Genomic DNA, 12,612 nt, shown 5'->3' on the forward strand with positions numbered 1-12,612 from the left:
AACTACTCCCCTCCCGCCCCCCTCCAGGGTCTCTGGTTTCTCCGCGACCTCTCTTGGGTGGGGAAGAGCCCTGAACGCACGAGAGAACACACCTAGTCTTGCTGGAGGCTTGGCCATTATCGTGACACTTGGGGTCGGGCTCCCCTTCTCAGCCTCAGCTCTCTCATGCCTGCAGTGTAAGAGTGAGGTCGCAGAGCGTCCTCCGCCCGCCCATCCCTGCCCCTCCCTCTCTTCACCTCTGAGTGACCTTGCCTGCCCAGACGGGGCGTTTGGCCCGGCAGCTCGGCAGCGGCTAAGTGTTGTCGAGTCTCTGATCCTGGGCATTCGTCCATCTGTCTGTCTCTGCAGCCGTGCAGCACGAGCGGGGGCCTCGGACGTCCACCATTCGCAAGCAGGTGGCCCTCTACTTCCGTGGACATAAGGAAGAGAACGGGGCGGCTGCGCACTTCCCGTCCGCCGCGCTGCCCGCGCCGGCGTTCTTCACCGCGGTCACGCAGCTCGAGCCCCATGGCTTGGAGCTGGCCGCCGTGTCCGCCACCCCGGAGCGGCAGACTCTCGTGAGCCTGGCTCAGCCCACGCCCAAGGTCCGTGCCCTCGCTGGACTCTGGGGAGTCTGGCGGCCAACTGAGGGCGGGGGCGGGGGCTCCCATCTCTCCGGAGCTAGGATGGGCTCAAGCCAAAGACAGAGCGACCTCGCCTGGTGCTCGGGGTCGGGCTCTGCAGGGAGTTGTCGGCCCCCCACTCTCCCCTGTTAAGCCAGGAGTGTTCAAATTTTAGTGGACAGTAGAGTCACTCTCTGAGCTGGCTACAATGTGGACTCCCTGGCCCATCCCCCACAGAGTCCCTTTCAGCCAGGGTGAGGTGGGGCCCAGGAATTCGCACCTTTAAACAATGCCCTGGTGTGGAGTCCCGGCTGAACTGAGGGGCAACCTCGGTATTTCCGGAGACCAGAAGAGCACTTCTGTTTTTAGGAGAAAGGAGTTGGCTGCAGCCGGCAGAGAAGAGTCCCTTTGTGGCAGATCGCAGGGATCTGTTTTTCTGGGGCAAGGCTGTGGGTCCCTAATGCAGCAACAACAGGTGGAGCGCACCTGTTAGGACAGTTTGAGGAAGCTGGTTTGGTCTTCCGCTCTCCCTTCACTGCCTTCTGAGGTGCATGTGGTTATACCAGGATTGAGTCTCTATTGAGCAGGGCCACAGCCTGAACCACTTCAAAAGGCTGCCACCTAGGGACTACCTTCCAGGCTTCCAGCTGGTACCTACCCAAAGCACCCACTCCGGGCGCGAAGGGGAGGGCCAGCTGCAGCCCCAAACTGCAGGGAAGCCAAACACCTGGGCACACGCACAAGCACAATATTTAATATTGCTTTCTTACCCCTGATGTGTATAATAAGCTTGGGAAAGTAGTGTTATGAATATGTTGTCAGTTATGAATGGGGAATGCTCTGTGAATGATTAAGATGTCTAATTGAAATATTTCCATAATATACTAATCCTTTCTAAAAATACTCATATGCATATTTGTGTTTGGGATGCCTATTAATTTATACTTTTTTCACATCTATTTTTATTTACACAAATGCAAGCAGCTCTTGTCTAAATTGGGAGACAGGCCTGGCACTTGGCTCAGTCGGAGGAAAATTTGCTGCAGGGGATAGAAAAGCCAGATGCCCCTCTGGAAGGAACAGGCCCCCAAAGACTGGAAATGGGCCTTTCCCAGTGGTTATTATTTCTCAAAGTCTATAGATATAGATGTTTGTTTTTTGTCTACCAGTGGCAACTGCATGTTTAAGCAGAACATCCAAATGCCTATCTCCTTCCCTATTCTAATTAGGAAATTAAAAGTTTGGCTCTTCCTGCAAAGCTGTGGTTTCCTCACTCCCTGGTGTTTCTCTTTCTTCCCCGCTCAGTACCCCCATGAAGTGAATGGGACCCCAATGTATCTGTATGAAGTGGCCACAGAGTCTGTGTGTGAATCAGCCGCCAGGCTTCTGTTTATGAGCATCAAGTGGGCTAAGAGTGTACCAGCTTTCTCCACGCTATCTTTGCAGGACCAGGTATGACCAAGAGGGCACTGAGCTCTTGGGGAAGGGGCCTGGGGGAAAAAAAAACAAAAAACAACAGTGGTCAGCCTTATGAAACTGGAGGTCACCTGGATAAATCCTGAAGGCCAGGCATCCGTTTTTAACAGCAATGAGGAGACAATTTTTATTAGCTTCCTACGATGGGTTCAAAATAACTAGCTATGGTATCCTTACTAAGAAAGGTAATTATGTTATTTCAGGAAAGTTGGATCTGGTCTATGAAAAACAAATATACAAGAACATTCTCTCTCTCTTTTTTTTAAGTTTAATTGAAACATCAAATTTAATCACAAATTTAAAAAATCTTAATGACATTTAAAATTGTTAATAAAACAATGTTTCTTAAGAATATTGGACCTGAGAGAAATAGGTGATGAGAGTATTCGCCTGTAAAATTTTCAGAGCTAGTCTCATTATTTCATGTTCACAGCTTTATATTTTCCATTGTGATACTCACGACCTTGACCACTAATTGATGAGCATGTTCGGTTATGGGGTGCATTGCACACCTCCTACAGGCTAGGATCTCCCTTAATTCTTGAAGTACTTTTAGAGATTTTGTAAACAAATGGGCATTGTGCATAATTCTGTGGTTGTAAATGACAGTCAGAGGGAGAAAAAGTATATGCTGCTTAAAATTACATCGTACCAAAGGCCAGAAATTTTGTTGTTAGGGATCTTAGAAATAGCCTCTGCCAGAATTTTTCTAATCTTAAGGGCAAGAAAGAAAATGAAGTGTTCATAACCATTGGCCGTTACCAGTACATTCGTGGAAATTAATGACAAATTTCTAAAAAGGCTAATAAGTAGTTTTGAAAGCAAGTGGCTTATTTCTTTAGTTCATTTTATACCTAATTAAAGCATAATGGTGCCCTTTAATATTGAAATATGTTTCCTACAGAGAGACCTAGCAATGTGCTCAAAACATTTAATCTTCTAGCATGGGATGTTCTTTTTTCCGTAGCCTGGACTTTCAGACATGATCAGAATTAGATATTGTTTACCTTGCATTTTAAAGTATTATTTTCTGTACCTAATGCAATAAAACTAAAAATAAAGCCTTTTCAAAATTAAACCTTTTTGGTCTGATTGTGATTTTGGTTACAAGCCTTCACAATTCAGCTCTTAGCTCCCAAAAGGAAATACCTTCACATAAATCATCCAGAATTGACTGGCTTTTGAGAGATTTTTCAAAAACAGCTTTTTTTCAAAATAGTTAGGTTCTATCTTTGACCAGGTTTGCTGGTTGACTCTAACCATTTGCTCTGTGTGTGTGTGTGTGTGTGTGCGCGCGCGCGTGCACGTGCACGCACGCGAGAGTGTGTACTGGCTACTTTCTCTGAAAACCGGTATTTGTATACTCTTTAATACAAACAAAATTTACTTACTGTCTGCCACTTCGCCCTTCAGTGGAAACCCTTCAACAACAAGCAAACTGCAATGAAGTGGAATCCAGTATATTAATTTGGAAAAGGAGCCAGATTTTCATTTTAAATATTCAGTAGCACATTTTATTAGAGTGAAAATGACAAGCACCTTGATGTTGTCCACTTATGAGTCTCAGAAAAATCAGGGAGTGAGATGAGGTAAACTCAGCACAACCCGATTAACATAATTACACCCTGATTTCCCTGCATGCCTCTTGGGAATTAGTGATCTCTCTTTCTCTCTCTCTCTCTCTCTCCCAGCCCAGCCCCCCAACCCTCTAGGAAGATGGGGGCCCAGATCTGCACGCTTAGTCTGTAATCCTCAACCCTGATAATACCAGCATTTTATATGAAGGGGATCTGCCTGCTGAGCTGCTGGTGGCATTTCATAGAGCCTGGGTCTCTGGAGAAGTTTCTAGGTGGTCGGGAATGAATAGATGCAAGGCCAAGAAGGGTAAACCCTTTTCAAAGAAAGCAAAGTTTGGGGAATTGGAATGGCTGACTCTCAGAAGCCTGTGCTTATCTCTAGGCACCTTTTCAAAAAGGAAAATATGGAAAATAAAGGAAAAGCTGGAATATTCAGAGGAAAAATTACCAAGACAGGCATTTAAAGCACTTTTTAAGATAATGGAAATTTACATATTGAAATTGTTTGTAAATTTATAAATTACACACTATATTATATTATACATCTATTGTACGACAGCTGATGCTTTTGGAAGATGCTTGGAGAGAACTGTTTGTTCTAGGAATAGCACAATGGGCCATTCCGGTTGATGCTAACACTCTACTGGCTGTATCTGGTAAGAATTGCACAATTTAATGACTTTGTTGTAGAAATTACCATAAAAATACATTACTGAAAAAAGAACAACATGTAAAGAATAACAAATTCCTGCTGAACAATAGAGTATACCTGTCACTTATAAATCTATATTTAAATGCAAATAATGTTGTTTTGTTGTATTCATGACTGCTTGCATTGTTATTTAAATGCAAATTACTGTGTTTGTCATCATCCAAGAGAAGATTTTACATTAACTTTCATACAATATAGCCAGTTTACAGGGAATCAGATATCTTAGAGTGACAATTGAATAGATATTGATATGCAGAATTCTGTCAAAAATCAATATTAAATCGTGAAAATGCCCTCATATTAGAGCATTTATTCCCTATTTCTATTCTAGGCATGAACGGTGACAACACAGATTCCCAGAAGCTGAACAAGATCATATCTGAAATACAAGCTTTACAAGAGGTGGTGGCCCGATTTAGACAACTCCGGTTAGATGCTACCGAATTTGCCTGTCTGAAATGTATCGTCACTTTCAAAGCTGGTAAGCTGACGCAAACCCCCACCTCCTCTCCTTCGCCAGGTTTGCCACCTCACTCACTCAGCCACCTGAGAGTCCAGACTGATAATTGCAAAAAGAGGGGATTTTTTTAAGGGAGCTGATACTCTGGGGCTGGCCCAGTTTTCCGTGGTGGGGGCGCTACCTGTTCTCCTGCTGGCCATCCATTTCCAGAGAGGTGCCTTCCCATCTGCATTTCTGTGCTGCTTATCATAGTTTCCCCCATCTTCGTTTCTAGTTCCTACACACAGTGGTTCTGAGCTGAGAAGTTTCCGGAATGCTGCCGCCATCGCAGCCCTTCAAGATGAGGCCCAGCTAACCCTCAACAGCTACATCCATACCAGGTGACTCTTGTTTGCCTTGACTGTGTACTTAAAAAAAATTGCTTCCATTGTGAATGTGTGAGCAGGCAGTAATAAGCCAGTTCAAATCCTGTGACTAATTATCCTGTTGCCCACCAGTTAATACAGTTAGAATCTCACTTATCTCACAGGGTGGATGAGAGGAGCAGATCAGATTAGATTATCAAAGTGAAAGCATTGCCAGACCCCCTATGGCTGGCCTGGCTGAACAAGCAGATCCATCAAAACATGTGGACACATTTGCATCATCCTTGAGAGGCCATCTTTAACCCCATCGTGACTGCTGTTTGGCTTTGGTGACTGGTATCCATTGAGTTATTTTGAGTCATGGCATCCATCAGGCATCTTCTGGCCCAAGCAGAGCCCACTGGAAGGGGCTGTTCTTGGCTCGTTGTAGAAACGCTCAGCCCCTGGGGCTCCAGGAGTGCTCCTCCTGGCCCACCAATGGACAAGTCCACCAAAAGGTATAGACTTTGTGATCTCATTTTCAGATGAAAAAAAGCAAGGCTCTTAAAGAGTAGCGGAACCCTGCTAGCTTCCCAAGTTAGGATTGCAGTAGATCTGAGGTTAGAATAGAGTTGCTTAGGATTGTTTATTCTCAGATTGACCTTGAAAGGAAGCCCATGGAAACCTGTCTCCATCATCTCAACATCACCCACAGACACTGTGCTGGGAGTAACTAAAGTGAGTGGCTAAAGGCAGTTCATGCCTTCCTCACCTAAGGGGTGGGAGAAATCCCAAGTCAGTCGTATTCACTGGGGGTGAGACTGCTTCTGCTATGAATCTGCTTATTTCTGTTTTAAATCCTCTTTTGAAAACTAATGAATAAAACCGCTCCCTGTCCATGGACTATCACTGAAATTATGTTGAGTGATGGTGCCTGCGTACATGGCCTTCAAATTAAAGTGCTATGGTTTTAAAATTTTAAACCCATGTTAAATTTCAGAATGTATAGTAAGCACTTAATATTTGCTCAAAATTATAAAAATGGAGCAGTACATAATTTGGGCACTTTTTGCCCACTAAAAACTAACTTGTATATCATGACTGACTCTGACATTTAAAGTCATTAAGGTATAAAGAACATCACACTGAGAAGAATATGATATCCACTTATTGATTCAGTCAAGCCTTGCTGAGTACTCGCTCCATGCAGGGTTCCTGGTGAGAATTGTGGGACACCAGACAGAACAAGACACTTCCCCCTTTTCACTGCATGAAGTAGACAGAAGTGTTCATTCAGTTCAGACCAGCGAAGAGAGAAAAAGCAAAGTGGGGAGTGGGAGAGATGAATTCTAGTTGGTGAGGGCAAGTCTGGAAAGGCTGCATGATGGAGGAGATAACATGTGAGCCAATCCTTGAATGGCAGGCCTTCAGCAGGGGAGAAGGGCTGCGAGGAGAGCCAGCACAGGGACTGTGGTAGAGGCACTGGAGATGCCAGAGCCCAGGAAGGGGAGTCTGAGAGGGCAGGGCCCACCAGAAACTTCTTCTAGGGTGACCTGAGAGAGCTCAACCACAAATTAACAGGAGTCTATTTTAGGAAAATAACAAGTATACTACTTCTCCCTAGCCTCAAAACAAGGAAGTTATTCATTGAAGGAACACATTTGCTTTGACAAGGAATTTTTATTTCATGATATGAGCTATAGTTATAATTTAATTTTTTTAGAGAAGGGGGGAGGGGCAGAGAGAGAGGGAGAGAGAATCCCAAGCAGTCTCCATTCTCCATCCCAAGACCCCGAGATCATGGCCTGAGCTGAAACCAAGAGTTGGACACTCAACTGACTGAGCCACCCACGTGCCCCTATAATTAATATTAATACCTAGAGTTGTACATAGGACAAAATGGCATATGCCTTATTTCTTAGCTCCTTCAATCAGAGAACATTCTCCTCTAGCACTTTCCTGTCTAGATAAATAAGATCCAAAATTGAAATGAAAAGTCAGTATTGCAAACTGAGCTAATTATGCATTAATTGTTAAAATCGCAAACTCAGCTCTGTAGGCTACTTCTCTAATTATCTGGGACATAAGGAAAAAGCTAGGAATTGGCGTCTCACACAAACTGTATATTATAACTGAAGATCAAATACACGGATCTGTGACAGACACAGAACACTTATGCCTGAAAAGAAAACTTCCAGTTATTTATGCTAATGGATGAAATCAGGGACATAGATATTCTTTTTTTTTTTTTTTAAAGATTTTATTTATTTACTTGACAGAGAGAGACACAGCGAGAGAGGGAACACAGCAGGGGGAGTGGGAGAGGGAGAAGCAGGCTTCCTGCTGAGCAGGGAGCCCAACATGGGACTCGATCCCAGGACCCTGGGATCATGACCTGAGCTGAAGGCAGACGCTTAACAACTGAGCCACCCAGGTGCCCCACGGGACATAGATATTCTAAAAAATAATACTGAGTAGTTAGACTCTCTTTCTCTCTCTCTCTCTCTCTGCCACACACACACACACACACACACACACACACACGCACTGTTACTGTTTCTAGGTAGTACAGGACTCCACAAAGAACAGACAATTCATTCTTGTTGACTAACCAGCCCCTTCCCAACTAGGAAATAAAAGAAGTGGGTGAGTAGGTGAGTGGATAATCTACATGCAGAAAATCAAGAGTTCATGGTCTATGGTTTCTCCAAAATCCATCCTTTCTGGAAGTTACTATTTCCCACAGTATTTCCTCACTGTGGGAAACTTCCAGAATGTTGGGTGAGTTCTGTAGACACAGTGGAGGCCTCTCTAGGCAGCCACAGCCTCCCACCCACTGCAGGGTGCTTGCTCCTCGGCCTGACCCTGGGAAGGGAAACAAAGCTGTTGAAGAGAGTAAAGTAGAAGGGAGACGTGGGTCTTGGGATTACAAGTCTGGTGGTCCTTGTCCATGGGTGATAATGAAGCGTGGCAGCAAAAGAGCCAAACGAGGTCCTCAGAGGCCCAGAAAGACCTACCAGCCTAGTATCAGGTTGAAGAGAGGGACTCCCAGGTGCCCAAAGCCAAGAGACAACCGTGACAATGGTTCCCCTGGATTCTATTTGCAGGGTGAAGTTACTGGTCAGTTAAACTCAGCGTTCAGCTACCTAACTCCTCTGAAGGAGTTTTGATATCTGTCAGTTTCTAGCACGCTGGGGCCAGGGAGGGGTTAAACCTGGCTGACTTACAGACAGGTGCTCCAGGAGCGCAGTCTTCTGGGTGGTGTGCTGTAGAGGCAGGAGCCCTCCTTGTGAAATACATAGGTAGCTGATTGTAAAAAATTGATGGAGGGAGCATCCGGGCCACAGTGAGGTTACAGGCATCTAAGGGCAGCAGAAAATTGAACTTGCCCATCTGAGCACAGACGTATGTTGCACATCAAGAGAGGAAATTGTTAAGCAATTTCTCACATCTTTAATTACATGCCAATTTCATTGACATGAAAGTTGGATGGCACTACCACCCAACAGAACTTAGTCTTTAATTTGCAGTGTAATAAGGACAGAATTATTCCTGAGAGTGACTAAGTATAATGCCTGAATAATAATTTGGAGAACGGCTTAGAAAAGGAATCCATTTTATTTGAGGGAACGAGCTGAGGAAGGAGCCTTACGAATCAGAAAACGTGGATGTTAGCACTACCTTTATCCTCAGCAGCGTGGTGATTTCCTACCCTGGCAGCCTTCAGTGTATTATCTGACCCGAACTTAGTACCATGTTTCTTAAAATTATTTTTCCGGGGCGCCTGGGTGGCTCAGTCGGTTAAGCGTCTGCCTTTGGCTCAGGTCATGATCCTGGGGTCCTGGGATCGAGCCCCCACATTGGGCTCCCTGCTCAGCGGAGAGCCTGCTTCTCCCCCTACCTGCAGCTCCCCCTGCTTGTGCTCTTTCTCTCACCTCTCTCTCTCTCAAACAAATAAAATCTTCAAAAAAAATTAAAATTACTTTTCCTCCAAACAAAATGCAAGCCCTTTGCTAATGTAGAGACAGTCACCACGTGATTTTGGCAGCATCATTTAGGCTCTTCATGCCTCAACTGTTCACCCTGCAGAGCAGGGCCAGAAGCACCTGTGGGGGCCTCTGTTGCAGGGCGGGTGGGGTAGTAAAGAGAGAGGCCCAGCCAGGAAGAGGGTGTGCCTTCAAGCACGGGCTGTGACTCAACAAGAGTAATGGATCTTACCTTGCTTTCGTGGCTTCTCCTCTTCCAGATATCCCACGCAACCCTGTCGCTTTGGAAAACTCCTGTTGCTTTTGCCAGCTTTACGATCTATTAGTCCATCAACCATAGAAGAAGTGTTTTTCAAAAAAACCATCGGCAACGTGCCAATTACAAGACTGCTTTCAGATATGTACAAATCCAGTGATATCTAAGCTCCGAGTCCCCGCTTTTCAGGATGGGACAGTATCTGATGAACTTCGACCCACGGAGAACAAGCCTCAACTAACAAACCCTTCAGGAAGCATAAACCTGGGAATGTGTAGCCTTCAGAAAAACATGCCAATGGACACAAAACAGTTCCAGTTGCTTTGATGTGCTGCCCCAGGGTGGGGCAGTGGGGAAGGAAAGGGGGCATCACAGGACCACCTGAACAGAGAGAACTCCCTGCTGCCACGCCCTGGGAAGGGGGCCCCCGATTCAGGGGTTGCCGCAGGCCGTGCCATTCTGCCTCCTACCTGGAATATTGGGCTGAACTCTCAAAAGCTGAACCATCAGTAGAACTTTCTTTTCCTTTTTAGCATATGAAGTTGGGTAACCAAATAGAGCTCTGTGTATAACATCATACGACAGCCTTCAGAACTATTTTATGTTGGAGAATTTATTTTAAAAAATAATGGTTAGGTTTTAAAGCAAAAGTTTTATCAGAAGTTTTTCTTCTATCGTAATACATCATGAAGTGGCCTTCAGGACTGAGTTAGTAAATGAAAGGTAGCTTATGCCGTGAGACTTGCTTTTTCTCTGTTTTCTCTCCTTTCTCTTTCTTTTGTTCTTCTCCTTCTTCTTCCCCTCCTCCTCCTCCTCCTCCTCCTCCTTCTCTTCAATACTATAGGCCAGGCAACCTTGTCCAAGGAACTGGTGGACGAAAATGAGATTCTCACCAGGACTTCAGGTTGGATAACATCTCAAAAATAGAAGAGCTTTACTAAAAGAACACAAGTTGAGGGAGGATGAATAAAAACAGCAAAACCAAATAAAGTGGAGGTGAAGGATGAGGCAGATCGCTGTCCCGTTAACAACGTGCTGAAACCAAAGGCGATGGGGATCCAAACTCGTGTTTCAGCGAGTCACACCAGAATAAATGAACAGAGACATGATGTCAGAAGGAACCACAAGGAGATGAAGGCTAAAAGGTTTCTTGATTGATCCATTGCTAACAGCCTGAGACTCTTCAATGCCTTTCAGAAAACCGGTTTCTAGTAAAGCCTTGAATGCGCGCATGCACACACACACACACACACACTCCGTCCTACACTATAAGCTGCTCCTTTGGTATGAATCTATACTTATGGAAATGTAGAAACAACCATTTTAAAATAGCTGCTGTACTTTTCACATTTTGATTTATTAGGTACTAGCACTGAGGAAAAATATTCAGCACTTGGACTATCATAGGATGAGTAAAACTTTTCTTGTACAAAGTGAATTAACTGATTTGTGAAGTTAAAAGGTTGTACTCATTGTATTTACAAAGAATAAAAATATATTGGATTTAAAGGAACTCTACCTGATTTCTTAGCCTCCCTCCCTGGCTGGCTCTTGCCCCGCCAGCTACGAGGTGGCCGTGTCAGCTGGTGTAGAAACTGAAACTCAGAGCACTCCAGCCTGAAGAACTGAACCACAAAGGCAATTTCCTTTTTACAGTGAATCCCATTTGTAAAATGATGAATAAAGAAATAAAACATAAGATTCCGTTCTCTGCAGTTCTCAAATGTAATTGCATCTGTTAGAAAAATTGCTGTGTGAAGAAGAAAGACGCCAATTAACAGAGTCTTCATTCACTCACTCCTCTAACTCTCTCGCCACCATTTCAGTCCTGACCAGGAACTTGAAATCATTTAATGATCAAAAAGATAAAGCGTGAGGATTTGCATTGGTGAGTAAGATGTGGAAGGAGCAGTAGAAAGTGCTTTCAGAGGTTCCCAGCGAATCTCAGGGCACCAGCCCCACTGCCAGAGGCCAGTGGTGGAAATCAGAGGTGTCCAAGGCCAGGGGTGCCATGGGTTCACCCTGGGAAGCAGCTCCAGCAAGAGTCCAGAGCAGAGCTCCTAGCAACTCTTGGCTAATTTGACTTTAGAGATTGCATGTGTGCAAGGTCGACCAGGCAGGCACTCCTCTGCTGAGTCCACACAGAGGAGAAGTGAGGCTTAGAGAAAAGCAAGGTACTCAAAGATGTGTGCAAGAACGTTCCTTGCAACACTGTTCATGTTTGACAGTGAAAATGTCCACCAGTGGAGAATAGGTACCCTGTGGTATATATAGTATTATACATAAAGCCAACAGAGCGAGTAAACTCGAGCCAGTGTATTCAACAAGGGTCCATGTTGTGAAATACAGTGTGCGAGTGGGTGGGAAGTGAATCACAGAGGATGCATAGAGCTTTGTGTTTATGTAAAGCTTTACAGCTTATAAAACAAGACCAGATTATGTTTATAGAGGTATAAATATATCACAAATATTTAAAACAAACATGAGTAGGATAAACACTCACTGCATAATAGTGGTTACCTCTGGGAACGTATGGGATTAGTGAAAGGTACCAAGAAGATGCTAAAATGGCTTATTTCATAAGACAAAAAAGAACTGGAAACAAATATGAGATCAGTGACAAGATTTGGTAAAGCTGAGCAAAGGGTCTAAGGCTATTCCTCCCCGTCTTGGTCAAGTTCTGCTTCAAGGATGCTAAATAACCCGCAAAGCTTACACCAGCGAACTTGAATTTCCTGCTCTGGGCACTGCGGGTCCCTGGAGGCTCAGCTGGGCCTGGCTCCAGGCTGGATTTTGGGTTCAAGCATGTTCCGGTGTTTCCTCACTCTGGACTAGCGGCTTCCCGAAAGCTCCTTCTTTGCGTGGCAGAGCGCAGAAGTGCGAGGGTCTGAGCCAAACCACACAAACACTTTTGAAGCTGCTGCTCATGTCACATTTGGTCACTTTCCACTGGCCAAAGCCAGACACGCCTGGCCAAACCCAACCTCCCCCGGGGCAGGGAAGTGTACTCCTCTCATGGAGGAGAGGGACAGAAGGGTATTGCCAACCTATAATAAAATCTATCACAATCGTAGAATCTATTTATTTATTTTTAAAGATTTTATTTATTTATTTGGCAGAGAGAGAGACAGCGAGAGAGGGAACACAAGCAGGAGGAGTGGGAGAGGGAGAAGCAGGCCTCCGGCAGGGCAGGGAGCCC

The 12,612-nt window shown here is 44.9% G+C and overlaps 1 protein-coding gene across 1 annotated transcript in view; it reads left to right on the forward strand.

The window, feature by feature from the left end:
• Positions 1-11,280, forward strand: part of NR2E1 (nuclear receptor subfamily 2 group E member 1) — a gene marked incomplete at its 5' end in the record, with an annotated part of 112,010 nt that extends 100,730 nt beyond the window's left edge. Inside the window, 6 exons of the mRNA XM_034991441.1 lie at positions 349-584; positions 1,908-2,054; positions 4,215-4,311; positions 4,699-4,848; positions 5,102-5,207; positions 9,418-11,280. Coding sequence (XP_034847332.1) covers positions 349-584; positions 1,908-2,054; positions 4,215-4,311; positions 4,699-4,848; positions 5,102-5,207; positions 9,418-9,580 — 899 coding nt within the window. The remainder of the gene's footprint in view (positions 1-348; positions 585-1,907; positions 2,055-4,214; positions 4,312-4,698; positions 4,849-5,101; positions 5,208-9,417) is intronic.
• Between the last annotated feature and the right edge of the window lie 1,332 nt (positions 11,281-12,612).

Source organism: Mirounga leonina, unplaced genomic scaffold (genome assembly GCF_011800145.1).
Source record: "Mirounga leonina isolate KUSES-001 unplaced genomic scaffold, KU_Mleo_1.0 Mir_53, whole genome shotgun sequence".
In the NCBI taxonomy this organism is placed as follows: Eukaryota; Metazoa; Chordata; class Mammalia; order Carnivora; family Phocidae; genus Mirounga; species Mirounga leonina.